At 66.5% G+C, this 27616-nt stretch overlaps 1 protein-coding gene across 6 annotated transcripts; it reads left to right on the top strand.

Annotated features, from left to right (window-relative positions):
- Positions 1-52: 52 nt before the first annotated feature.
- Positions 53-26162, top strand: PTH1R (parathyroid hormone 1 receptor). 6 transcript variants are annotated; one of them, XM_045857180.1, is made up of 16 exons: positions 53-202; positions 1744-1864; positions 3934-4102; positions 16546-16648; positions 18604-18738; positions 20337-20447; positions 20562-20680; positions 20818-20912; positions 21111-21306; positions 21778-21931; positions 23368-23428; positions 23764-23830; positions 24116-24210; positions 24839-24980; positions 25120-25161; positions 25659-26162. In XM_045857180.1, exons 3-16 carry the CDS (start codon positions 4046-4048, stop codon positions 26031-26033), a joined length of 1752 nt encoding a protein of 583 aa, XP_045713136.1. In that variant the 5' UTR covers positions 53-202; positions 1744-1864; positions 3934-4045; the 3' UTR covers positions 26034-26162. The 6 variants fall into 6 exon arrangements, with proteins under 6 accessions (XP_045713136.1, XP_045713135.1, XP_045713133.1 ...); XM_045857179.1 differs by lacking the exon at positions 53-202 and having other exon boundaries at positions 1709-1864; XM_045857177.1 differs by lacking the exons at positions 53-202; positions 1744-1864 and adding an exon at positions 6430-6552 and having other exon boundaries at positions 3946-4102.
- Positions 26163-27616: the final 1454 nt, after the last annotated feature.

Raw genomic sequence — 27616 nt, 5'->3', positions numbered from 1 at the left:
CTGCCATTCTCCCCCTGCCCCCTTCCCCAGGACCCAGGACCCTAACACAACTTCCAGTCCCTGGAGCCAAGGGCCAGACTCGCCCCCCAGAGCCCTGGGGTGGGGCCCACTGGAGGGACACAGCGTGGCCCGCGCAGGCGGCCCCGGAAGCTCGAAGACCTCGGGTTTTCAGAAGCCCTGCAAGCCTTGGACTGCCGGCCCGGTAATGACAGATCAGGACACTGAGGCCCCGGGCAGGATGGGACCCACAGGTCAGGGCAGAGCCCGCCCCAGCCTCCTCTTTCCCTGGCCAGGGGGGACGGGAACAGTGGGAAGACACAGGTGGCCACTGAACTGCGGAGCTGAAATCTGGCCCCCGGGGCCCTGGTCACAGAATGGCCTGCGTGCCCTGGGACGCCCCACGGGTCTCTTGGGAGCGGCCAGCCGCAGGGGCAGGAGCCTCGTGAGAGCTGTTTGTCAGTCTTGTGATGCTCACTTTCTAGGCCTCACCTTCCCCACCTGGGGGCCAGGGGTGGACCAGCCAGCCCCCTGCCTCCCTTTCCAGCTTGGGAACTGGAAAGCGCTGTGGATACTGTGAAGTGTGGTACCCTCCCTCAGAGCCTGGAAGACCTGGGGAGGGGTCACCTCTGGGGGTGGGGCGTCAGGCACACGCTCCAGCGGCTGGGGGCTGATGTTGGGGCCGGCCCCCTCCCTCGCGGGGCACTGGAGGCCGTGGCTGGAATGTGCTGAGCGGCAGCAGCCCCGTGAATCATTACACCTTGTCGGGCTGAGCTTGGGACTTCCCGACGCAAACCAGCTCAGGCTGGGCTCGGGCAGCAGGGCGGTCTCCACCCAGGGTCCCTGGCCCTGGGTATCCTGGGACTCCTTTCTGGCCATCGAGCCCCAGCGCTGCCACAGTTCACCCCTGCAGACCCTCTGGTGGGGGGGGCATTTTGCCCACAACCCCGGCCTCTGCGACCTGGAGCTGCATAAGCAAGTGTTGAGCCTGGGGGGCCCTGGAGGACACCTAGGGAGGGTGAACTGCGGGGGTGAACTATGACAGCGCCGGGGCTCGATGGCCGGGAAGGAGTCCCACGAGACCCAGGGCCAGAGACCCTGGGTGGAGGCTGCCCTGCTGCCCGAGCCCAGCCTGAGCTGGTTTCCTGGGTGGTTTCACACCAGGAGCCCAAGCTGCAGTGGGCAGCGACTCAGATGTGGGGTGGCTGTGGGGCTGCGGGGGTCAGGACAAGGGTAGCGTGGGGATTCCCATGTCCCTCCTGGCTGGCGGCCCCTGGCGACCCCGTGCCGGGAGGGCAGGCCTTCTCGCATCTCAGCTTTCCTGCCGGCGACCTGGGTAGGAACCACCGTCAGCCCCCCTCTGATTTCTTCGGGTGCCCAAAACTTGAAGGACGTCACCCATCGGGGCTGTGCCCGTGTGTCCTGGTGGCCTGAAATTTCTGAGATGTGTTCAGGCTGGAAGGGGTAGACGGGGACACAGGAGCGGCTCGGCAGGGCAAGGAGAGAACCACCGAGGCACACCCACCCACCAGAGGTGCTGGGCTGGCCTGGCGCCTGGCGGGCCGACCGTGGAGGGGGCGGGGAGGGCCCCGGCCAGGGCACCCGGGGACTGGTGTGCGAGGGCCCGCCTCCGCTCCCCCACCAGGGGTCTGGGACAAAGTCCTGGGCCGGTGCAGGGCTTGGTAAAAAAATCATTAATTTTCCTTTTCAAGCGAAAGCTCTGACTCAGGCCTTTGTCCCGAACAGCAACACCCTGGCTTAGGCCGGAAGCACAGAAGCTGCTCAGGGCCCCCCATGGCCGCCCGGTGGCCGACCTGACTCTGCTCCGAGGCTCGAGGCTCCACTCGGAAGGCCTTGCGGGCGCCAGGTGAGTAGGATCCAGGCAAGTCCAGAGGCTCGGGAGCAGCCGGACGGGGCCAGGAGGCCGTGCCCCTCTAGGTTGGTGCCCGAGGGTCCCTGGGCCCTGCCCAGGGCAGACAAGGCACACCAGCCTGCGTGGAGACATCTGTGGAGCTGACACTAGAGCAACAGGGGGCCTATGACCTTGTGATCAGTGGGGACAGGAAACCCACACCCCAGGTCCCTCTGGGAGTGCCCCCTGCCTTCAACAGGGCTTTCAGACCCCCTGCACCCCCAGCTCCGCCCCCCCACCGCCGTGTCCTTCCCGAGAGGTGAGAAGCCGGGCTTCTTGCTGCCAGGGGATGGGGCTGCCCGGCCAGCTGCTGTGGGAGCCTCCAGTGACTCCGCGGGGTGGGGGGTGGAATGGGGGGTGTTTATGAGCAGCCGAAATGGCTGTAAAAGTGGCACCTCGGTTCACTTACGGCCTGACCATCCACTCCCCTGCCGGCCCCGGGACTTGAAAAGCGTCCAGAGGGGCCTGGAACCTGAGAGAGATCTGGGATTAAGGCTTGGGTGGAGGCTTAGCTCTGGGGTCAGGGTTCAGCAGGGGGTAGAGGTCACGCTGGGATAAGGACCCAGCCTGGGGAAAAAGCCCAGGCCGGGGTCAGAGGTGGAGGCTGGGACTGAGGCTGACTCAGACTAAGCCTGGGTGACGAGGCGTCGAGGTTTGCCGGCCCTCGCCCCCAGGGTGGGGCAGTGGCTTTCCGGAGAGACCACGGCCGGGCTGCAGAGCTGAGGCCTGAGCTCCTGTCCTTCCTGTTTGCGTCTGGTGCCACCTGGGTCCCTGTACGTTGGCGAGAGCCTTACTGGTGCTAGCGGTTGGCAGGCGGCAGAGGCTTGTCACCCCAGGGCCACTGCACGGAGGCCAGTCCCGGCTCTAGTTCTAAGCTCCAGTGACCACCCCGGCTCCTCCTCCTAGGCCCCTGCCTGGAATCAGAGAGGGGAGTCCCCACAGGGACTAGCTCCCACTCCCCGCCCCCATCCAGGCCTTTCAAAATGCCATTGAAACTGACCTGAAACTGACCTGAAACTGACCCAGGGGCCCTGGGGCTTGTCTGTCAAAAAGAGCAGGCTGGCTCTCTACCAGTTAATGTGTGACACCCCACCCCCACAGTGGCACTGTAACCAGAGGCCTGGGTCTGAGTGAGGGGTTCAGTGGTCCCCACCCGCACTGGTGGAATGTCCAGAGGTGGGGCTCTGGGTTGAGACACATGAGTTATGGCCACAGGAACACCCTACGGAGGCCCAGAGCCCGGCAGATCCCTCTCTGCAGTCCCCTCCGCTGCCTAGCCTGGTCCTCCCAAGTGCACACACTGTTTCTTTCCAAATCTGGAGTTTTCTGATGTCGGATCTCAGAAGGACTCCCCCATCGGTCCCCAGTGTTACCTCTCAGTTCCCCCAATCCCTCCATGAAGGCCCTTTTCCTATCACCAAGGGGTGGGTGTGGTCACTGGTCACCAATCACAAAGCTTAGAACAGAATCACTTAGAGGCCTAAAGCTGAACCCGCCGAACCCATAACACAGAAGCACCACAGAGTCCTTTAGGTGCCCGCTGTGGGCTCCTAGGCCTCTGTTACTACAGGGGCCACACATCATAGGGGCAGCCCCCAAATCAGAGATTCCCCCCCCCCACCAGTAGTGCAGGGGATGGCGACCCAAGGACAGGCAGAGAAGGACCATCCCGACAAAGGAAACTACAAATGCAAAGGCAGGGGAGTGGACACGGGGAGAAGGCCATGGCCAGTCGCGCACAGTCACCCTTGGAGGAGGCGGCCTCAGACAGCACAGTCCTCAAACGCCAGGACAAGCAACTGGGGGGCAGTGGGGCATGGAGAGAGGTGTGGCTACAGGATGCACGGAGAAGACAGTTGTGGGTACACCCCAGGGGGATGGACGGGCTGGGGGCTGGAGAGGGGGCGGCTGCCAGGAAGAAGGTTGGCTGCGCCTCCAATCCGGGGCCCTTAAGACTTGGGCCAACGGACGTGTTCACATTGAGGGAGAAGACTGGGGGATTCAGAGGAGCTCAATTTCCACAGTGGAGCCTGGAGCCCCCAGAGCCCATGGGTCTGGACACCCGTCTTCTGAGGCCCTGAAACAGCAAAGTGAAAAGTGCCGTTCGCGTCAGCTGGTCCACCCCTCGTTTTACGGATGAGGAAACTGAGGCCCAGACGGCGGGAGAGTCCTCGTGGCCAGAACACACAATCGGTAAGTGGGCAAACCGGAGCTGTCGAGCTGTCGTTTAGTCTGAATGGTATTTCCCAGGGCCCTGACAGTCACATTCGCTTCCTCTTGACCATCCTTAAAGGTCCTCCCGTCCAGAAACTCCCAGGCTCCCCCGGGACCTCAGTTTCCCAGCCTGGTACTGAGAGGGGATAGACTTGGGGTCCGAAGCTCCCTCTCCTTGGCGCTCAGGCGTCTCCACGCAGCCCAGGCATGCAAGCCCCGCCCCTCCGGCCCCAGTCCCCAAAGACTCCTCCCTCCCTTCCCCTAGCTGTTGGTCCCCAGTGGACCTGAGCCCGCCAAGAGCGTTTGGGGGTGTGACCGGGTGGGAGAAGGAGGCGGAGCCCACGGGTTGGGGTCTGAGCTGAGCCCTCGGTCCTGCGGCCTCTAGCCGCCTGGGGTGGAGTCAGGGGCGGAGCTGGAGAGGCCGGGCGGACGCCAGGATGGGTCGAGACTGCGAGAGACCTGGAACCCCGGAGACACTGGGGAGGGAGTGGGAAGGGCCTGTGGCCAGAGACGCGGGCAGGGGCGGGGGTGGGTCTAGGGTACCAATGACCGGCCCCCTGGGGACGTTCCCGAGGCTGGGGGTCCAGGCGAGGACAGGGCGGGGCGGGGTGGGGCTGGAGGAGGTGGCGGCCAAGCCGGGCTCGGGGTCCCCGGGTCCAGCCCGAGAGGGAGTCCCGAGGGCGCACAGACAGAGCCGCGCCCGCGGTCGGGCGGGCACCTCTGGTGAAGAGGCCCTGCTTTGCGGCCGAGGGTACCTAGTCACGGGTTTCGGCCAGGCAATCAGAAAAGAAAAGAAAAAAAAAAATTCTGTGCCTCTCGGAGAAGAGAATGAAGCGGCAGCCGCGTCCCGGCCTCGTTCCCAGGTCCCGAAGTCAGGGCTGCCCGGCTCCGTCGCCCCCACACTCACATCCCGCCACCGTGCGACCCCGCGCCGAGGCCTGTGTAGCTATGTCCGGGGCAGGGGGCAGCCGGCTCCGCTCCGCCGCTCCACACACCGCGTCGGAGGCGACGGAGGGGGGCGGGGGCGGGAGAGGCCCAGGGAGGGCGCGGGGGAGGGAAGCGGCGCCCGGCCGCGGGGGAGGGGGAGCAGCAGACGCCGGAGCGAGGGACGCGCGCGGCGGGCGGCGGCTCCGAGCGGCGGTCGGCCCGGGGGTGCTGGAAGCCAAGCGGACCAGGGGGGATCCCGACAACTCCATGAAGTCCCCCCGGGGCCGCGGACAGGGCGCTGTCCTGGGGAGGCTGTCGGGGGGTCCCCGACATCCATGGCTAGGCGGGGGCCGCGGCGACGCGCTCGGAGTAAGTCGGGGTCGGGGACCGGCGCGGAGCTGAGGGGGCCGGAATTGGGTAGGGGCGACTCGGGACCCGACCGGGGCGGGCGGGCTGGCCTGTCTCGGTGTCAGTCGGCGGCGCCTTCTCGGAGCCCGGTGGAGCCGCCAGCCCCGAGCCTCTCGGCTCCGTGGCTTTTTTGGAAACTTGCAAATGTTTTCGTAGAGAGAGAGAAGAGGGAGGGGAGGGAGGGAGCGAGGGAGTGACCGAAACGGAGCTCGGGGCTGCTGGAAGAACGGAGGCCAAGGCCGGGGGAACTGGAGACAGACTGACAGACAGACGGACAGAGCGTCCTAGCCGCAGGCGCGCTCCAGCGGCGCGGGCGCAGGCGGGGCTCTGGCCGGGAACGGGGAGGGGGCGCCGGAGGCGGCTGCGGACGGGATGGGGATTGAGGGGGTTGAGGGGCTAGGAGCCGGCGGCCCGACCACCGAAGGTTTCAGTGTCGTTGCAAAGTTGGGATCTCGTCCGCCAGCAGCAGGCCCTGGCGGCTCAGAACGCGCCCCCCGCCCGCCCCGCCCCCTTTGCGCTCGCAGCGGAGCTAAAAATAACAGCCCCGTGCGCCCCCCGCAGACCGCGACCCCAACCCCTCCCCCGACCCCTCCCCCACTGGGCGTGGGGCGAAGCCACATCGCCCAGTTCCCCAAAAGAAAAAAAAAAAAAGAAAAGAAAAGGCGGCGCGGGGGGGGCCGGGGGGGCGGGCCGGGGGCGGGGGGCCCGGCCATATGGATGTGATTTCTCCGCTCCGAGGCAGACGGGCAGCTCCGCAGCGCTCGGCGCCCGCCCGCCGCCCGCCCGGCCCCCGGCTGCCTCCCTTCCTCCGCCCTCTCTCCTCTGCTCTCACTCTCTCGCTAACCCTCGGCGCATGGGCCCCGCGTCGGGCCCCGGGGCCTCGGGCCGCCGGGCCGCTGGGGTCTCCTAGGCCCGGACGTGGGCGGGGCAGCCCGGCCTGACGCAGCTCTGTACCCCACCACCATCACCAGGGCCGGCGACGGCGGCTGCCCCGAGGGACGGGGCCCTAGGCAGTGGCGATGGGGGCCGCCCGGATCGCGCCCGGCCTGGCGCTCCTGCTCTGCTGCCCGGTGCTGAGCTCCGCATACGCTCTGGTAAGTCTCCAGTCCGCGCTCCAGGACAGGCTGCGGGCTTGCTCTGGGGTCCCTGGGGGGCAGGAGGGGTGTCCAGGGCCCAGAATCTTGGGTTCCCCAAGTAACGTCAACTTTGGATGGCGGTCTCCTCTGACCTGGGATCCTCGGTGCCTGCTGTCTGGATTGCAGACACTCGTTGAGTGTCTGGATTCTCGGTTCCAGATGCCTAAGGTCTCGCTGTTTCTGAACCCTGGGTCTGGGGTCCCAGGTCCGAAAACCTGTGGTTGGGGATCCCCTATCTTCTGCTGCTCTGGCTGTGTCTCCCTCAAAGATGACAGTGTGATCTAGCAGAAGGCTGAGCTGTGTGGCCTGATGTGGCGGCCCACAAGCTGCCCGGGCTGCTGTTTGCTGCAGTTTTGTTTGCAATCCAGGACACAGGGCTGTGGGTCTGAGGTCAGAATCACGCAGGCAGGAGGTAGGATTCAGGGGATCCTGCAGCTCCCAGGATCCCGTGCATGCGCACACACATCCACTCGTGCCCGGCTTTACCCGGAGTGGAAGCTGCATGCCCAGGGAGGCGGCGTGGCGTGGCGTGGCGTGCCGGAGGGATGGAGTCCCCCAGAGGAGACTGACCTCACAGTAGGTTTCTACAGGAGAAGCACTCTGGAGGGGGACTTGGTGACTGAGGGGACCCCATCTGGACCCTCCTGAGAACAGAGGCCAAGAGGGGACTGGCAGGAGCAGGAGAGACAGAATGGGAGAGGAGGGGGGAGAGAGAGCAGAGAGACAAAGGGTGGTGGGGTGAGTGCTACCCAGGGCAGGAGGGGCGGACAGACGGAGGTTGCAAAGACAAACAGGGAGACACTGACAGAGGCCGGGAACCGAGTCACGGAGGGGCAGCGCCCTGCTCCTCTTGGGCCGGGGTCTGGGGCCTTTTCCAGGAAAGCCGGTCAGACCCCACTGCAGCCCTGCCCCAGGGGGCCAGCCATGGCCGAAGGGGCTGCCTGCCTGTGCATCGGACCTCAGGGCCCCTGCTGCCTCTCCTACCTCCCAGGCGAGGGCTTTTGCCTTCTAGAAAGACAGGCGGACAGGCAGCTGCCTCCTGCTCCTCCTGCCCAGCTCCCTGCCAGGCAGAGCCCCAAGGGGAAGGCAGTAAGTCGCTCTGGGATTCCTCCAGCTCAGTCTAATGCCTCTGCAACCTTGGGCTATCCTTCACACCTGAGTTTCCCCAATGTAACAAAACGGAGAGACAGAAACAGAAAGAAACAGTCGCCTAAGAGTCCCCTGAGCCCAGACCGTCCTCTCGGCTGCCGGCCTCGGCTTGCCCCATTTGCCAGCGCCACACACCCCTGACTCCGGCCTCTCCAGGCCGTCAGCGTCACCCGTGTGAGGACTTACAGGCAGAAAGCGGAGGTTCCTTGGAGGACCCTGGCGAGAGCCAGGGCCCAGAGCATTTCTTCACCCTCCCCGTGGGCCCCTCCAGGGCGCGTGAGCACAGTCGCCTGCAGAGCCAGCCAGCCAGCCAGCACGGCCCACGTGCGCAGGACTGTCGAGGGGTAGACAGGGTGACGGGCCAGGGCACCTCGGCAGTGCGTCTGTTCGAGCTCTTGGGGGCTCTGGACGTGGCGTCCTCTGGGTGTGTGTGAGCGCCCGAGTCCACGTGTGAGCTCACACGTGTCCGAAACCGTGGGTTGCACCTGACTTTCAGGGGCGTAGTCGTGCTTGCAGGTGTGTGCGTTTGTGGGCACGCGTGCACCCGGGTCTGCTGGTTTCTCGTTTCCGCGGAGGAGACGCTCTGCAGCGCTCCCCACCTGCCCGGGACCGATCTGAGCACTTACAGCGCTCACGGCGTTGCCTCTCCAGTGGCCCTCTGAGGGGACTTCTGTCACTGTCCCCACGGTTCAACTGACCCGAGTCACTCAACCGATGTGACCACTGCTTACGGCGCGCCGGCCAAGTGCCCAGCTGTGTGCCTCCGTGGGGGGAGGTGGGGGGAGGATGACAGGTCCCCACGGCCCTGCACTGGTTTCTGGAGAAACCGAGGCACACGCAGAGCATTCCCCTGGCTCGGTTGTGGCCCGGGGCTGAGCGTGGGGCAGGAGGAGCGGTGTCGGGGCTGGGTCTGCTCCGAGACCTTGTTGGTGCATCTGTGGCTGGACTCTCAGGCCGAGTGCACTGGACCTTCCCTGGCTTCAGGGCTGGAGGATATGGCCCAAGGGTCACCCAGCACCCTGTGGGTCCCTGGGCTCAGCGGGAGCCAGTGAGCCGCTGACAGCCTGCCGACTCCCTCTCCTGGGCCCAGCCCTGCCTCTCCCGACGCAGATTGGCACCGGTGCCCACCAAGGCCACGAGCCCCCGTGGAGAGCCTCCGTCACCGAACCTGTAGGCTGCCTGCCCAGCCAGCCCCAGACTGGGGGACGAAAAAGCAGCCAGTGGGGGAGCACACCGGCTGTGGCCAGACTCGGCTGGTCCGTCCCGGGCCTTACAGGGAGGAGTAACTGCGAGGCTGGGGGTCAGGTGGCGTGGGGTCTGGAGGGAGGGAGGGACCCCAGGGTTGTGAGTCGGGGCAGAGGGGTGGCCCTGTCCTTGGGGATGCCTCGTCCTGAGGACACATGAAGGAGAGACTGCCAGGGGAAAGGCTGAAGGTTGCTGCAGGGGGCTGGCCGTTGGTGTAGAGGTGTGACGTCAGAGTGTGACTCAGGAGGGGCTGGGGAGAGTGCCGGGGACCCCTCCCGGCCTGCTCCAGGGGCAGCTTGGCCACAGGGCTCACTTTTGAAGACAAGAAGGAACCACTGTGTACTGACCCGTGGCTGTGCCCGGATGCCGAGCTAGAAACCATCACGAGTGTTTTCTCACTCCGTCCATTTACTGCCCTCCCATTTTATTTCCCATAAAATGGGGGGGGGGGGGTTGAGTCTGCGGCAGAGGTGGGATTTGAACCCAGACCTTCAGGTGCCTGCACTGAGCTGCCTCCTGCAAAGCGGGGTGAGGATTGTGCTGGTAGCAGATCCCCGTGTCCCCTCGGGGTGTTCCTTCTCTTTTCTTTCTTTTTTTAAAAAAAACACTAAAATCCTATTCCTTGACTTCTATTTTCTTAGTTTTAGCTTGTCAACGGGCACTTGAAAATGTTCTTCCTTATACAAGAAGGGTCAAATAATACAGATTAAGCAAACGTCACCCTCGATGCCCCGCAAGCCCCATTCTGCCCTCCAGAGAAAGCCGGTGTTCACGGTCTGGGGTGAGGGCTGTGCCCCCGACGGTTTTCCATGCGTTTCCAAGGGGTGCCTTCTCGGGTGCCTCTGCCCAGGAGACAGCTTTGCTCTGTTGTTTTCGGGTTGTTTTTAGACGAATGTTACCAGTGCGTGGAACGGGTTCGGCCACGGGCATTGTTCTCCTTACAGGTGAGCTCCGGAGGCCTCTGCTCCGGAAAATGCCGTCGTTTTTTAATGCCGCCTAGTACTCCGGAAGCTGGGGTTTGTGCAGCAGTTCTAGGAGGGTGCGTTCAGGACGTTTCTGCCTCATTTTCGTGTGTGTGTGATTCCCGACGGTGGCAGGGAGGCCCCTGAAACGCCCTCGCGTGTCCCCGTGGGACCGTTTGTTTCCCTGGGGGGTGCTTCCAGACGCTGTCACCGCTGGGTCTGAGCACGCGCACAGTCCTGGTCCTCACGCACGTGGCCGCACTGCCCTCTAACAAGCGCTGCCAGTTCAGACTCCTCAGCCCCGAGGGAGTGGAGCGGGCGGGCCTCTCCCCCCACCCTCCGTCTCATAGGACGGCCCGAGGATTCTTTCCTGCGCCGTCGCCAATCTGATAGGAGAAAGTGGTGTCTCGTGTCATTTTAGGTTACCAATTGCCAGGGAGCTCTTGGACTTCCACGTTAGTTTATGGTCCGTCTTCTGAGAGCCTGCTCAGAGCCATTACCCGTCTTTCTGTGGGTTATTTGTCTTTTTCGTATTGATTTGTTGAAGCTTTTTATATCACCTGCCCTTTAAACCCCCCCGCCCCCTCCGCCCGCAGCTCTGGGGACTGCCTGTGGACAGAGGGGGGCGCGGCGCGGCCTCGGGAACTTGGGTTTTCTTCGGAATGTTTTAATGAGGCATCAGGCGGCCTCCCCCAGATTCCTGTTGTGGGCCTTCTGGGGACATTCCCTGGTCCGGCCACCACATCAGGAAGGCCAGCGAGAGACAGTCCCCGAGGAAAAAGAAGGGGTGTGGTGTGGCTTTTGCAGACGCCTTAAATTGTCCACGAAGCACAGTGTGCCTGGGAGAGGGTGCCGAGTTTTGCTCAGATTCGCAAAGACGTCAGCAACTTCCAAACCCTTAAGCATCCCAACTCCGGGACCCTCCTGGCGGGGAGGTAGGACCCGCTGGGACCCTACTCCACTGGCCAGGCAGGCCGTGGCTGGGTTGGGCCACGCCATCCTTCTGGCTTCGGTCCCCCAGCCCAGGTGGAGGCCGCTGGTGGGAATCCACCCTGTCCTCGCCACCACCTCCACCGTCCCGGGCTCCATCCCGCCGCCCGTCCCGGAGGTGTCCGCAGGCCAGGACGAGAGGCAGGCATCACAGTGCCTGTCCCCCAGCCCCTCCCAGCCCCCGAACACAGACAGCCTGTTCAGGAGGGCCTGGCGAGGGGGGAGAAAAGTCCGCACTTGTCAGTGGTGGCCGGCAGGAGTGTCCCCGGTGGGGAGCCCGTCCCAGCCTGCTCGGGCCAGCCGGACAGACGGAGGGCACCACCCCGAGGGGTGGGGAGCGGTCCCTAGCCAGCTGGCACGGAAGGCACCGAGGGGGGCCAGCACGGATCCCCAGAGTGGAAGTCGGAGCCCAGGTGCAGGCAGGCCAGGAGGTCATGAGGCGGTCCCCTGCTCACTGGGTGTTCTCCTTCTGGCCGTTCTGGAGGCACAGCCTCTCCTCTGCACTCAGAGCTGGGCGCAGGCTGCTGCCGCCGCCACCGCCACCGTCTGATCCCCTGCCTGTCTGCCTCCACCCCTGCCTGACCTCCCTGGAGGCTGCCATGGGTGCTCCGCAGAGAGGCGTTTGCTCGGCACAGCAAAACCCACGGTCCAGGAGGACTGTGCAAGGCTGGTACTGAGGCCAGCACCCCGGGGGGCTGGGTGCGTCCTCCTCCTTCCCCTTGCCCCGGGGCCGCAGCCCGTGTCCAGCAGACCTGCGCTGCGGTCCCTGCCCTCTGCGTTTCAGCCGTGACTCTCAGCCTCAGCGTCCCCATTTGAAAGATAAGGGGTGGTGGAAAGGGAAGGACGTGTGGCTAATGTCCGGGAGCCATGGCTGGCGCCCACAGGTACAGGGGCTCCTGTGGGGCGGGAAGAGACCGGCCACTCCGGGGGATGACCACCCGCTGACCTGCTTCCTCTGGAGGCGAGCAGGAAGCCAGCCGCCCACTTCCCCCCAGGGGACCAGACTGGACCCAGGCAGAGAGGGCTGAGTGAGATGACCCAGGAGGGCATCCCGGGGCTAACGCTGGGGGGAGGAAGAAGCGCCTTCCCCTGAGGCAGAGGCGGCAGCCGCCGAAGAAGGCCCCCTTGTATTTCCTCCGCAGCCCTGCCGAGACTCGAGGCCTGCCTGGGACCACAGACAGCAAACGTGTGGAATTTGGCAGTTAGGGGAGGCCCCGAGAGGCGTGGCTCTCGTTGGTCAGTGGCGTGGAACTGGCTCCCTCCACCACGGTGGTCACCGCCACGCCCCCATCCCCAGCACCGGCCTTGACGTCGCCGCCTCACGGTCCTCGCCGCCACCGCCACCATCCCATCCCGGCCTCGGGAGGGAGCGGGGCGAGGAGGCGCTGCGAGCTCCCGGCGGCGGCGGGAGGGGCCGTGAGCAGATGGCTTTTCTCTTCCACTCGCTTCTGAACTCAGGAAATGAGCGACGCGGCCGGCCGGGCCTCCCGACCACACACTACTCTCTCCCCGGGACCCGGGACGGGACGGGCCGGCACGGCAGCCCCCACGTTTGTAAATGACCTCCTGGCTCCCCGCCCCCAGCGGCGCCCTGCCTGGAGCCCCGCCGGCCCCCGCCCGCTCCGCGCTGCCCGTCTCCTCCTCCCCAGCTCAGGGCTAAGGTCAGGTTATCACCCCGCCCCTGCGTGTTCACAGGCTGCACGTCACGCCCACGTGCGCGCGCAGGAAGGCTCGGCGTTGGGGTGAACCAGGGGAGACCAGTGCGCTACAGCGCGGACCTTGAAGCCCAGCCTTAGGTCAGGGGAAGTCAGTCTTAACCCAGCACGGTGGGAGGGGCGTGGGGGAGGGGGTTTGGGGCTCCTGGCACCAGGGCTGGGCGGCCCCATCGGGGGTGGGGGTGGGGGTGGGGGTGGACCAGCGGAACCCCGCCGTCAGGCAGACCTGGGTTCTCAGTCTTGGCCCCAGACAGCCAGGACCCACTGACTCTCTGCATCTACAACGATGCACGTCCCGGTCCTGCGCAGCAGGTGCTGGGCCCGGAGGACCCAAACTCTGCAGGGGGAGGGCTGGCGGGGCGAGGAGTGGGTGCTGCAGACGGAGTCGCCAGGCCAGGGGGAGAACCAGCGCTGGCGGCGTTTCCCCCATGCCCCCAGGAGCCCAGGCCTCCTTGGTCAGAGCAGGGACAGAGGGGGGTCCTCTTACCGCACAGGCCCAGGCAGTGACGTGGAATCTTAGTGCGAGTCCAGGGCGGACCCAGAACTCTACAAGGAGTTCTTGGGACATTTTTCCGCCCCCCCCCCCAGAGGCTTGCGAGGCACACCCACCCAGAGAGCCCTCCTTGTCCCCTCTTCCCAGCCCCAGGGGTCCCACCTCCCGTCTGCCCCGCACGGTGGCCCTGCACTCAGACAGTGCGCCCAGATCATCTCCCCTGCCACTCTGGCCCCCCAGCCTGTGGGCACCCATGGCACCCAGCAGCACGGGCACCCATGGCACCCAGCAGCACGGGCGCCCACAGCCATGGCTCAGTGCGACTGCTGCTGAGAGGAGCCATCAGAACGATCGGCTTCTCCCAGGCCCCGCCTCTGCCCAGGCTCTCCACGCACTGCACTACGGCAGGTGCTCGGGCAGCATCGTTGTGACGTTGCTAAGATGCCGTCGGAACTGAACTCTCGTCCGTGTCCGTGGGCCTGTGGTGGCACTGGCTGCGTGACCTTCGCTCCTCTTCAGGTCTCAGAACCGACCGGAGATGTTGGGCGAGGACTCGCGGTGCCTCACGTACCCTCCCAGCAGCGCTGCCATCCCGGTTTTGCAGGCGGACACTGAGGCACAAGGGTCAAGCGGCTTTCCCAGACACACGAGGGCTGTCCCTGGCGGAGGCAGGATTCGGGGTCCGGTGCTGGTGGCAGAGGAGGAGAGGGCGCAGCTGGAGGGAGGAGCGAGGGTGTTCCGGCAGCGGGCTGCCCTGCTGGGCAAGAGGGAAAGTGCTTCCCGGACTCAGGCTGGGACTCCTCTTGCCGCAGGGGCAGTTCTGCCGTGACTGGGCGTCAGAGACAGGGAGGCCAGAGGCGGGGCCACCCTGTCCCTGTGGGTGAATGGAGGCGTTCGGGGGCTGTGGGGCGCTGGAAGCACGCACGTCCCCCTCTCCACGTGAAAGCGAGACTCCAGGAAAGAGGGTGCGCCTGCCTCCTCTTGGCCGTGGAGGGGGTGACGCCAAAGCAGACGCCCTGGGCCCGTTCCTGGTCCTCACCCAGTTAGCACCGCTGTCTGTCTGTCTGTCTGTCTGTCCACCACCCCAGCGGTCTCCAGCCCGTGCCCGGGTGCGATCCGTCCAGGCGTCAGCTCTGACCCTCGGTCTCACCGGTGCGCTCGCATGTCTGTTGAGCGGGCCGGCGGGCCTCAGTCCGTCAGCTGGAAGAATGCCGTGTGTTGCATGCTCGTCTTGAGAGATGGGTGGGCAGCGGAAAGGGGCGGTGAGTGAAGGAGTGAGGACAAGGCTGTGGCAAAGGTGGCAGTGACGGTGATTGGTGTTAGGGGGCCAGTGGCAATGTTGGTGAAGGCAGTGACGGTGCTGCCACTGTGGGTGGTAACGGTGCTGGCGGTGGTGATGGTGATGGTGTTCCACCGGCTGCTGGCGACAGTGGTGGTGGCGGTGGTTACACTGATGGTAATAGGGTTGGTGCTCAGGGTGCTGGTGCTTCCGGTGCTGCTGGTGCTGCCGGTGCTGCTGGTGCTGCCGGTGCTGCTGGTGCTGGTGGTGGGGGTGAAGGGGTGTGTGGTGATGTTGGTGCAGCTGGTCCAGGCGACGACGGCTGGTGGTGGGCACTGACCGCGGTGCGAGCTGCAACACCGGAAACGGTGGTGACGGGCGCTGTGATGGGAGCGGGGTGGGCAGGGCAACGACACAGGGACCAGACCCCTCCGCAGCCTGGATGCTCAATGCCAGAGGCGCAAAGAGAACTTCAAGGTAGTTTTGGGGCCCGCGGAGGGGCAGGCCTGGCTTGTACCCCGTTAAGCCCATCCCCCTGCAGCTAGGCCCCGCCCCCCAGCCGCCCGTCCTGGCCCCCCGCCCCTAGCAGGCAGGTGGGGGGCAGCAGCAAGCTGCGCCAGCCCTTTCTGGGGGCCGTGACCGTGGGTTCCACTGAGATCTCAATGTCCAACTCAGACTCCGGAGACACGCAGAAGCACAGACGCGCAGACGCACTTCCGAGCAGCCGTATCGCACGCTGCAGAGGCGCATGCGCGGTCCGTGGCCCAGAGCACATGCACGCATGCAAGTTCACAGACAGCTCAGGCTCACGTCCCGAGTGTGTGTGCTGGACAAGCCCCACGTGAGATCGCACAGAGACGGGCGCCCCCGGGGCCACTCGTGCACCCATGCGCAGTGGCGCCTCCACTAAGTGAAACCAGCAGAACCCGAGGCCGGCGGAGCCAACTGGAGACTCCCTGGCCCGGGAGGCCCTTGCTGCTGCCACCGAGAGACTCGGTCAATTAACTTCTCCCTGCAGCCCGGCTCCCTGACCCGCCCCAGCAGGCGGGCCAGCCCTGCCCGCCCACTTCCTCCCTGCCTCCTGCTGGTTCTCCTATCCCAGGAAGCTCCTTGCAGACTGAAGGGACCCGGCCGGGCCTCGGGATGTCTGAGGGGACACAGCCCTGCTCTGTGGGGTTGTGGGAGATACCCTTGTCCTGGGGGTCTCAGGGGATGCCTTCACTGCTCCGGGTTTCCCTCGGGGGCTTGGGCGCACTGCACTGTGCCCAGGGCAGGGTGCTGCATCCCTCCTCTGACCCCTTTCCAACGCAAAGTCTTGGGGACAGGCGCGGTTGTGGGTGAGGCCCCGCCCCCAAGGTTCTCCTGGTCCCTTCCTTAAAACCGTGCTGGTGAGACCGGGTGGGTGGACGGGGGTCCCGGCGGGAGCACAGGCCTGTCTGTGTGGTCAGGAGGGGGCTGCCTGCTTGGAGGGAACTTCCAGAGAAGAATCGGGGAGTGGGGTGTGGGTGACCCCCACCCTCAGCCTGCACAGGGGTGCCCTGCCCAGCCCGGTCCACCACGGCAGCCGGCACCATCTCTGTCCTCTCCCTCTTGGGGGTGCCAGGATGGGAGGGGCTGAGGCCCTCACCGCTCACTGGGGAGAGGGTCGGGATGGAAACCGGTGACTTCCAAGGCCCCCCAGGCGCTAGCACTTGAAGGAATCCAGGACCAGCTTCTCCCCCAGAGCTCAGCACTCCCTGCCCACCCCCACCCGCCCAGGCCCCCGAAGGTGACGGGGGCCCTTCCAGGATGCATCCTGGGACATTCCATCCCTTTCCCCCTGCCCCCCGGGGAGCAGGCTGGACAGAGGATATCCGTGGCTGCTGCGTGCAGGGTCACTGTTGGACAGACCGGGGACAGCCCCCTCCCCCGGTTGTCCTCTGGGAGGGCGGCCCTACCCCTTGGAGCCGCGGCTTCCCATCTGTAGAATGGGAGCGATGTAAGGCAGCATGCCCACATTCCAGAGCCAAGGGCCTTCGGAAAGGGGGGGCTCCCCCCTCGGGGAAGCGGGGGTGGTGGGGGGGCGCACTGCTGCAGCTCCGGGAAGGCCCGCCTGCAGTTGGACCTTCGCCTCGGCAGGTGGACGCGGACGACGTCATGACCAAAGAGGAGCAGATCCTGCTGCTGCACCGCGCCCAGGCCCGCTGCGAGAAGCGGCTGGAGGAAGTCCTGCAGAGGCCAGGTGGGGCGGGGCCGGGGGAGAGCGTGGGGGGCCTAGGGGGCGGGGCGTCAGGAGAGAGAGGGGGCAGGGGAAGGTGGGAGCCAGACTCCAGAACCAAGTGGCATCAGGGGAGGGTGGTTCAAAGAAAGGGGGGTCAGGCCAAAGTGAGGACCAGAAGCAGGGTGGGTCAGGCGAGAGCAAAGCCAGCAGGCTCAGAAACGGGCCGGGCCGCCCCTTCCCGGGTGGGGGTGAGGGCAGACGAATCACTTCCAAGCTGCTGAGATCTGGGAGGCGCACCTGGACCCCCCTGGGGTGGGCCGGGACAGCTTCCTGGACTGGGGTGTTCGAGGCAGGGCCAGGGGGTGCGCGTAGTAGGTCTTTGAAGGAGGCCACCTGGGCAGAGGGCAAGGCCGAAGTGTCCGGGGTCAGGAGACTCCAGGGCCCATGGGGCAGGGTGGGGAGGAGCCCCGAGGGCCAGGGACGAGCGTCTGTGAGTCCTTCAGTCAAGGTCACTCTTGGGGACAGTGACCCCCCAGGGGACCCCGCCACGGTGCATGTGGGAGGGGTCCTCACCTGGCTTTGCAGCTCCTGCCCCCATCTCCAGCTGGTTTGTATCTTTTTTTTTACTAGCTTACTTTTATTTTACTGTACTTTTCTCATTGCCATGTGTTCCCCTTACACCCTCTTCCCCCTTGGCCCACCGCTTCCCTGGTTTTTATCGTGAGTCCGTTTCCTGGAAGTGGAGATGGGGCCTCGCTAGCACCCAACCAGGCCTCTGACATTTGTCTTGGTTAATCTCCGCGGCCTGGCAGAGGCCCAGACCCAGAACGACTGGCGGACAGGAGCAGCTTCCTCCCCGAGCCGGCCCCACCCTCCCCGGGGTGGTGGGGGAGGGGCGGGAGCACACGCAGGACCAGGTCGCACGCGCTGGTGGCTCTGTGGCACACGGGCTTTTCTCGCACTCGCATCAGCCCCACCCCTCCAGCCCCGGCGGCTCCCTGGGCCTCTGCCCGTCACGCCAGGGCCTGGGGGGCCAGGCGGGCGGGCTCTCCTCACTCGGGGTCCTGCCCCCTCGTTGTGGAGGCCTGGAGGCACCTCCCTCTGCCCCCTCGGTTTATGGTCGAGCCCTCTCTTCCCGCGCCGCCACACCCTGCTCCCCCGGCTGACCGTGCCAGGGGTCAGTGCAGGCAGAAAATGGGCACAGGCGCCCAGGGACCCGTTGCAGGCCGGGTGTCTGCACTCAGGACCCCGACGTGGGGGGCCTGGGGCCCCAGCTTCGGCCGCAGCCTAACACGTGCAAGTCAGATAATGAGGGAGGTTTCTCGGCGAAGACGCCAGACCTGGAGCACTTCTCCCATGGAAAGGCCAGGCCCCACCCCAGACGGGTCCCCCGTGTGTCCCTTGCGCCTCCCTTCCTCGGGTGCCTGGGGCAGGGGACAGGACAGGTAGACGTGTCTGTCCACCCTTGACAGTGGCGTACTCCCGCTCTGGTCGTCTGCACCAGCCGCTTCTTGACCCGCTGGCGCTCCGGCCTGGCTTCATTTTCACGGTGTAACCTCAGCGTGGCCATCACCACTGCTGTCTGCCTCGGCCATGCGCCCCCTGGTGGGCCCCGTGCCTCCTGCACGGGCTCAGGCTCCCGCTGGGCCCCAGGACGGACACCACCTGTGCTCACGTCTTGCCCACGTTCACGGCCCAGCCCTCTGGTCGACCCCACACCACACGAGGCTGGCTTACACTTGAACCCCTCTTTGACGGCCTCCTTCCCTTTGACGACTTCTTCACCCGGCCGGCCGGCACTTTACAGTTTGCAAAGCACTTCCTCGTCTGTCACCCCAGCTCTCCCGACGGCGGGGGCGTCAGCAGGGAAGGGCCCCACCCCAGTGGTGCGCCTGGGGAGTCTGAGGAGGCAGGAGGGGGCCCTGGGTCTCCTGCGGTGGCGCAGGTGGCCGCCACAACTCTCCTGACCTCCCCAGCTGACCTACTGGAATCCGACAAAGGCTGGGCGTCTGCACCCACGTCGGGGAAGCCCAGGAAGGAGAAGGCAGCCGGGAAGCTCCACCCTGAGTCCGAGGAGGACAGAGAGGCACCCACTGGCAGCAGGCACCGAGGTACGTCCCCAGGTCCCTTCCAGACCGGCTCGGACTGCCCACCCCTATCCTGGCCCAGGGAGCTCATGCCCGTGGGATCCTGGGGAAGGGCAGAGGCCGCTGCCCCTCCCAGGAGAGCAGGGGAGGGGCTGGGAGGAGACAGAGCCAAGGGGGCAGCAGGTAGAGGCAGGCAGTCTGGATGGGCTCAGCCCCCTGGAGATGTGGGCGGAGAATTTGCCCTGCACCCCCTGGGGGCGAGGGGGACCCCCTCCATGGAGAGAGATGACAGAGAACCTGAGAGACAGAGGGGCAGAGACATGCAGAGGCTGGGAGAGACCCAGAGACAGAGAGAGAGACAGAGATGAAGAGAGGCAGGGAGACAGAGAGTGGTCCAGGAGGTTCAAAATGGGCCCGGGACTCGGTGTATCAGAGGAGGGTGCACCAAGACATGCCGTGAGGTGGGCCATAGAGACCGGCCATAGAGACCGGCGGGAGGGGCGGGTGGCTGCAGAGGGTGAGGCCGGAGACAGTGGGACCACGAGGGGAGGAGAGGGGAGGAAGGCAGGGGTGGGGCTGCGCTGTCCCTCAGGGAGGTGAGGAGAGACAAACGCAGAGCCCCGGCTGCAGCCACAGGGCCGGTTTGAACCGGCTGGGTGGGCAGGAGATTCCAGATGGGCCACATCTGGGAGGCTGTGGTCACCCTGTGGCTCCCCGGGGACCAGAGGGAATTGTGGGCCTGGCCAGGCGGGGCTGGGAATATGGTGCCCAGGACAGAGAGCCTTTCAGCAGGCCGGGGTGGGCCCGGCCTTCCAGGCCGCCTTCCAGGGCGACTGGAGAGCCCTGTGGTGGGAGCCCTGCAGGCGGACAGACAGGGGCTGGGGGGTGGAGCGTGGGAGACCGAGAAGCTGGGGACCCTCCGAGGTCACGCAGCATCCCTGCTGCGAGCCCGGAGCCCCTGAGGGGACGTGTCCCCCTGCCTGGAGTCCCACTGGGCACTCAGATGACCGCTCCCCCGTGAGCCTTCTTCTTCACTGGCACCACAGCAGGTGCTCGGGGCGGGCCCTGGACGGCGGTGGGAGTGAGGGCCAACATGGTTCCCTCCCAGCTCCCGGCGGCGCAGAACCTGAAGTGCACAGAGGGCGGACACCCGCGTGAGGCCAGCCGCTCTTTGGGAGTCTGGCTGGCACGGGAAATGAGACCTTCTGCCTCCTGTCCATGGAGCCCAGGCAAGGGGCGCGTAGGAAGCAGCATTGTCAGCCCAGGGGGTGTGGCCTGGAAGCCTGCGTTCTCCAGGGACCCCTGGAAGGTGGGACCAGGGGCCGAGCCCTCAAGGAGGGCGGGCCTTGGGCTGCGTGACCTCGGCAGCTGCCAGCCGCGGGGCCAGGGACAGCGCCTGCGTGCGGGGGCTGTGGTGAGTTCTGTGAGGCCCCGTGCGTGCGGCGCACGGCAAGCAGTAAGGGCTTGCGCAGTCTCTCCAGAAGCCTCCAGGCCCGAGTTCTCCAGTCCCGGGGCACAACTGTCCCTGAGGGGGCCAGCGACCGTCGTAGGTGTATGCATCCCTCGGGGTCTCACACCTGTGACCGGGGTCCCACCCCGTCCGTCTGTCTCCATGGACACAGGGCGCCCCTGCCTGCCGGAGTGGGACCACATCCTGTGCTGGCCGCTGGGGGCACCAGGCGAGGTGGTGGCTGTGCCCTGTCCCGACTATATTTATGACTTCAATCACAAAGGTGAGGCGAGCTGGAACAGGGTGGGGACCACGGGCTTACCAGGAGCCCCGGGGAGCTCAGGGCCTCAGTGGCTCCCGACCCCTCTCCTGCCCTGACCCTCCCACGGACCTGCAGGCCACGCCTACCGCCGCTGCGACCGCAATGGCAGCTGGGAGCTGGTGCCGGGGCACAACCGGACGTGGGCCAACTACAGCGAATGCGTCAAGTTCCTGACCAATGAGACTCGTGAACGGGTGAGAGCCTTCCCTCCCCAACCTGACCGGGATAAGGTCACTCCACACCATCGGTGACCCCTGACCTCGTCCTGGCTTCCTTAGCAACCTTAATCTGGCCTCTGACCTTTACCCTGGGTGTCTCCCCACCTGCACAGGAGGTGTTTGACCGCCTGGGCATGATCTACACCGTGGGCTACTCCGTCTCGCTGGCCTCCCTCACCGTGGCTGTGCTCATCCTCGCCTACTTTAGGTGGGCGGGGCAAGGGGCGGGGCAGAGGTGGGGTGGGCGTGGCATGCGGCAGGTGGGGCGGGGCCGGGTGTGGTGCCTCCCTCCCCCTCACTGCGCCCCGACCCCTGCTGGATGTCCCGACGGCCGCGCGAAGCCCGGTTTCCCGCCCACCCACCGCGCGTCCCGTGCCCTCACCCACGGTGATGTCGCGCCCCGCAGGCGGCTGCACTGCACGCGCAACTACATCCACATGCACCTGTTCCTGTCCTTCATGCTTCGCGCCGTGAGCATCTTCGTCAAGGACGCGGTGCTCTACTCGGGCTCCACCCTCGATGAAGCCGAGCGCCTCACCGAGGAAGAGCTGCGCGCCATCGCGCAGGCCCCGCCGCCGCCCGCCGCCGCCGCCGCCGGCTACGTGAGTGCGCCCCTCGGCCGCCCAGGCACCGGGCCCCTGGCCACCCCGGCTTCTCAGGAGCCCCACCCGACTGCGCCTGGCACTTGCATCTCCACCCTCGCCCCTTCCTGTCTCTTGCCACCACTGGCTGCAGGCTGCTCCCCTCACCTCACTGTGCCACTCACACCACTCAGGCCCTCTTCCAGCCCCTACTGACGAGGGCTGTGTGCGTGTCCCCCACGCACAGTCCCCCACTCCTGGCAGGGTCATTAGCACTCCTGCCTCAGCCCTGGACCCCACAACCGCCCACTTGTTCGCCTTGCCCTCCTGGCCCTGAAAACGTCCCCTGCCCCTCCCCTTGGTGGGAGACCTGGACGGAGCCTGCCCCTTCCTCGGGCTTGACCAGCCCGGGTGGTCCTGTCCCCGCTGCCGCCCCGCCCCCTTCCCCAGATGCAGGCCCCGCCCCCTGGCTAACACCCGCTGGTCTCCTAGGCCGGCTGCCGGGTGGCGGTGACCTTCTTCCTTTACTTCCTGGCCACCAACTACTACTGGATTCTGGTGGAGGGGCTGTACCTGCACAGCCTCATCTTCATGGCCTTCTTCTCCGAGAAGAAGTACCTGTGGGGCTTCACAGTCTTCGGCTGGGGTACGAGGTGCTGGGGGCTTGGACGGGCAGTGTGGGGCCGCGGGTGGCGGGGCCAGAGGGGACCACTGGGGGTAAGGCCTCCACACGTCATGTCCCGTCCCGGACGTGGGGCAGCAGGTGGGCACCCTGCCCACCCTTCTGTGACTGTGACCTCTTCCCAGGCTCTGGGAACGGAGCTCGGCTGGGTCGGGTTCACCTGGAGCGGGCTCAGCCCGGAGCTGGGGCTCAGCCCAGACCGAGGGAGCGGGGGCTCTCAGGTCAAGATTCAGCTCAGGATCAGAGTGGGGCCGTGGAGCCGAGGGGCCGAGGTCGGCCTGAAGCTGCAGTTGGGGTCTGGGACCCTCCCTGCCCCCCGAACCCCGTTTCCCCCACAATCCCTTCACCGTGCGGCTGCCCACGGGGCCCGTCCACGGCCGGCTCTCAGCTTTGGCAGCCTCTCTGCAGAATGGGTAGCCGGGGCTCCGCTCTCCTCCCCCGAGGGGGCTCCGAGATCAGGTTACTGATAATTGTCCATTATTGTTGGCAGCTCCAGGGCTTGGCTGGGCTCTGGGCACCTGGCCAGGCTGCAGAGGGGCAGGCCTGGTGGCTGGAGCCCTCCCAGCGCTCGCTCGGGACCCAGAGGCCCTCAGATCAACAGCCACAGCCTCCCTGCTCCTTGGCACACGCTCTGACCTTGACCTCACCCACGGCAGGCCCCACAGCGGGGGGAGATCTAGGCCCGGTCCCAAGAACTAAGGAAGGCTCTGGGGCTAGCGGGTGTCCAGGTGGGGGAAACACACCGATGTTGACGTCACAGCTCTTTTTGTCGTCACACACCCAGGTTGCTCCCCTCACCCCAGAGGCACTCGGGCCTGGAATGAAGGGGGAGGGGGTGGAGGGAGTGGACCGGGGCTCCCCTTCCAGAGGCAGGGCTCCCCCAGAGGTACCACGCGCTGCCTGAGCCGGCTCAGGCCGGGCACACTGGGGCCCCCGGGGCCCTTTACCCAGCTACGACGACAACCTTCCCTCCACCCGGCCTCATCCGCGGTGGCCAGGACCTTTTAAACTGGATGGGGAGGCGGGGCTGGGACAGAAAAAATGCTGGCAATAGGCTCTCTGCCCCACAGGAAAGTGGGTCCCAGAGCAGCGCTCTTTAGGGGGCAGAGGAGGAGGAGCCTGGGCAGGGATGTCGCTGACATGTTGTTGACCCGCAGTGTCTTGCTGACACTGACCGGCAGGCGAGACTGTGTGGGTATAGGAGACACAGAACCAAGACGAGGGCTCAGGGGAGGCCGAGGGGCAGCAGGGCGGCACACGCCGGGGCCTGGCTCTGCCTCCAAGCTGCCCAGGGTGAGGGGTCCAGGACTACAATGACAGGGTGAGTGGGGGGTCTCCAGGAGTGAGGGGAGTGGGCCTGGCAGGCCGAGGACAGACGCTGTCCCCCTCTGTGCACACAGGTCTGCCCGCTGTCTTCGTGGCCGTGTGGGTCAGTGTGAGGGCCACCCTGGCCAACACCGGGTAGGTCCAGGTGGAGGAGGGGCCGGGGTCACACGGGCCAGAAACACCCCTGGTGCCCTCTTCCTCCGTGACGCCTGCGGTGGGGCCTCCCATGCCCTGGCCCCGAGGGGCTCCAGCTCCCGGGATCTTCAGTCCGGCTTGGGGCCAGGTGCCGCCCTCACGGTCACAAGAGGCTGCCCCAAGAGGGGTCTCTGAGGGCGGCCTCACGCCCAGCAACACCCGAGACCCCCCGCCAGCCCTGTGTCCCCAGCAGCTCATTTCAGGGTAGACTGGCTCCGGGGCCTCTCTGTGGGCGGGACCGGGGGGCTCGGGGCTGACGCCTCTGCCTCCCGCAGGTGCTGGGACTTGAGCTCCGGGAACAAGAAGTGGATCATCCAGGTGCCCATCCTGGCCTCCATTGTGGTGAGCAGCGGCGGCCCCGAGGCTGGGTGGGGGCGTGGGTCGCAGAGCCCAGTGATCAGCTGCTGACCGGGACCTGCGGAAGCTTCCCTGGACTCCAGGGTCACGGCCACAAGGCCTGAGACACAGCCGATCCCCATTCTGGTCCAGAGGGGGACACTGAGGGCCCGGGGAGCCCCCCCGCGTGCACGAGAGGCAGAGCAGAGCTGGGCGGGGCCGTGGGCCTGTGTGCCTGCCCCCACCCCGTGGGACACGGCATGGAGACGCGGCCCTTCCTCACTCCCACAGCTCAACTTCATCCTCTTCATCAACATCGTGCGGGTGCTCGCCACCAAGCTGCGCGAGACCAACGCCGGCCGGTGTGACACGCGGCAGCAGTACCGGTGAGCCGCCCCGCGGGGCCCAGGCTCCTCCGAGTTCAGAGGTCGGCCCACACCAGTGCCACGAGGTCCCAAGCGTGAGCCTGTCTCAAGGGAAAGCTCCTGCCTCCCTGGCTGGCCCTGCCTTGAAGCGAGGGGATCTCACCCAGCCTCTGCAGGCCCTGGGGCCCCCCCAGAGCCAGCCCGGGTCCCCCAGGGCAGGCGCTGCACTGCCACTGCGGTGTGCCAGGGCGGGACAAACCCAGGCCTCTCCTCAAACAGCTGGTCACAGGGAGTCCGAGGGACAGGTGGGCAGTTGGCAGCCTCCAGGAGGCGAAAAGGTGCAGCTCGGCAGGAACCTGAGGAGTGGGCTGTGGGGCAATGAGATGAGGCCGTGGGCGAGTGGCAGATGCCAGCAGCGGGACCAGCGGGTACAAAGGGCCCTGGGACGGGGGACCGTGTGATGTACGGCCCACTCCAGGACGCCTCGGAACCAGGAGGCCCTAGGAACCCTTTGCTGAGACAACAAGGTGGCTCCACCTCCACGGGTGGCCAGAGCCTCGGGCCCCTTAGTGGCTGTGGGAGCCTGGGGCTGGCAGGTGGGGGTGGTGCAGAGCCCGCCGGCCCTGACCTGCCCGCCCCGCTGGCCCAGGAAGCTGCTCAAATCCACGCTGGTGCTCATGCCGCTCTTCGGCGTCCACTACATCGTCTTCATGGCCACGCCGTACACCGAGGTCTCAGGGACGCTCTGGCAAGTCCAGATGCACTACGAGATGCTCTTCAACTCCTTCCAGGTGCGCGGCGGGGCGGGCCTGGCGGGGGGCGGGGCCTGGGGCGGGGCCTGGAGGGGGCGGGGCTGCTGCTCCCCCGCTCCGGGGCGCGTGCGTGCGTGCGTGCGGCGCTGGGCCCTGACCCCCTCGCCTCTCTCCGCAGGGATTTTTTGTCGCCATCATATACTGTTTCTGCAACGGTGAGGTGAGCGAGTGGCGGGCACGGTGGGGCGAGGCGCGGGGGGCGCAGAGATGCCAGGGGCTCCCCTACCCCTGTCCCTCCGTTCTTCCGCCCAGTTCTTCCTTCGTTCCTCCGAAAACACCCCTGGAGACGTTCTGAAGGCAGAGAGGAGTCTTTCCAGATGGTCCAGGCTAGGACGTGCTAGGGCGTGGGCTCGTCGTCCGCCTCCGGCACAGCCCGGAGTCTCCGCAGCCCTGTGGCTGGGTTCCCCGTAACCCAGCGTGAGCGGCTCGGCCACCCTCGGGGCCGGGCGAGCCTCGCAGGTTCTGGGTGCACCGGACACCCCGCTCTGAGGGCACGGGTGCTACTTGGTTCGGCATTTCCCAGGAATAGCCCGTGTTCTGTCCCCTCCGCCCAGGGCCGAGTGTTGCAGGAGCACGGCCGGGTCACGGCCGGGTTGGGGTGGAGGGGCGGAGGGGTCGGGGCGCACCTAAAGGCCCGCCCTGCCCCTGCCGCCCCAGGTGCAGGCCGAGATCAAGAAGTCCTGGAGCCGCTGGACGCTGGCGCTGGACTTCAAGCGCAAAGCGCGCAGCGGGAGCAGCAGCTACAGCTACGGCCCGATGGTGTCTCACACGAGCGTGACCAACGTGGGCTCCCGCGCGGGGCTCGGCCTGCCCCTCAGCCCCCGCCTGCTGCCCGCCGCCACCGCCAACGGCCACCCGCAGCTGCCCGGCCACGCCAAGCCAGGGGCCCCGCCCCGCCAGGCCCCGGCCCCCGCCGTGGCCACTCCCAAGGACGGGTTCCTCAATGGCTCCTGCTCCGGGCTGGACGAGGAGGCCTCCGCGCCGGAGCGGCCGCCCGCCCTGTTGCAGGAGGAGTGGGAGACGGTCATGTGATCGGGGACCCCAGGGTTGGACCTATGGACACAAGGGCGGATGCACGGACCAAGAGACAGGCGGTTGGATGGTTGCCCACTCACGGCTGGGCTGGGAGGGCAAAACAGGAAAAGAAAAAGGGAAAAGGAAGCGGTGTGTGGCTTCCTGTGGTCGCAGCAGGGGACTCGAGTCTCCCCGGGAGGGAAGGGGCTGAGAGCCTTGCGGGGGAGGGCTGGACTCGCCCTCTGGAGGGGGTCGAGCAACCACGGCCGGGCGCTGGGGTCAGGGCGCTGTCCAGCAGAAAGGGCGCAGGCGAGAGGCTTGCCTGCTGCCCCCACGCTTGTCCCCAAGCCCCATCCAGACCCCCCCAGGCCCCCACTCACTGTCTCCCTGGGGCCCACAACAGACCCTTAAGGTGTCTGGCCACCAAGCCCGAGGCCCCGCTCCGGGCCCCTTCCTGCCAGTCTGCTGTGCCCCATGGGGGCTGGGACTCCCAGTCCCCAGCCTGGACCGGACAGAGGGCACAGGGCAGTGCCAGGGCCACCGAGTGAGGGGTTGGCTGGCCGGGGTCTCTGCTCTGGCCCGGAACTATCAGAAGGCCGGGGTCTGAGCCCAGAGGCTGGCTGGTGGGATTCTGTGAGAGGTGGCCCCTCACTGTGGACCTGAGATGGTCGCTGAGCATCCCCTCCCAACGCCTACCACCTTTCTTGGCCCCTGCTCGGCCCGGTCTTGGGCCCTAGAGTGGCCTTGGACTGTCCTCGGCCTGATCTCCGGGCCCTGACCCAACCTCGCCGGCACGTGCTCGGGCCAGACCTTTCCCGCCGGGACCCGGAGGTGACCCTGCCTCTGGGCCTGCGCACGCGCCGGCTCCCCAGCCTGGCCCATCCTTCCCCTCAGTTCCAGCCCAGACCAACCTGTCATCCACCTCGGGCTCAGCATCAGAGGGGTGCGCCCCACTGCCAACAGCACCCCCTTGTGGGGGCTGGGCAAGGGGTCACGAGGCCGGACCACAAACTCACATGGGCTGTGGGCACGCTGTGCGGCCCCGGGCTCGGCCCCGCCTGACCTTCCAGGTGGTGGGCGGGGCAAACCACTGCCAGGGCCGGCTCCAGCCGGGGCGGGCCTGCAGCTGCTGAGCCCAGCTGAGCTGAGTGTGGAGGACACGACACCCGTGCACGCGGGGGTCCTCGAGGGAGAGCGACACTGGGAAGAGCCCCTGCTCTAACGCAGAGGCCAGAGGGGGTCCCAGGGCCGGGGGCAGCAGGTAGCTGGCCAAGGAGGTGCTGGTGTCAGGAAGGACCCTGGATGGGGCACGGCTGGGGAGAGGAGGTGGGTGTAGGAGAGACCCCAAGCCCCCGCCCTGGGGAGGTGGGCGTCCAACACCTGCCTTTCTCCAAGGCTCAGCGCACAGCACCTGCAGACCACTGGGCCTTCAGGGCAGCCCCTCCTGCCACCCCAGGCCCCTCTGGAGGAGGTTTCTGGAAGAGTCCATGAGGCCCACTCACCCGGAAGGCTCCAACCAGGTCCCCCAGAACAGGTTAGCCCCTCCCCGCAGACTGGGAGCTTCCTGCGTGACAGGGCTGTGCTCGTCCCTTGAACTTGTG

Source organism: Phyllostomus hastatus, unplaced genomic scaffold (genome assembly GCF_019186645.2).
Source record: "Phyllostomus hastatus isolate PE091 unplaced genomic scaffold, TTU_PhHast_1.1 phas_scaffold_129, whole genome shotgun sequence".
Lineage (NCBI taxonomy): Eukaryota > Metazoa > Chordata > Mammalia > Chiroptera > Phyllostomidae > Phyllostomus > Phyllostomus hastatus.
The sequence above is the reverse complement of the archived record's forward strand: the minus strand, read 5'-3'. Positions and strand labels throughout refer to the sequence as shown.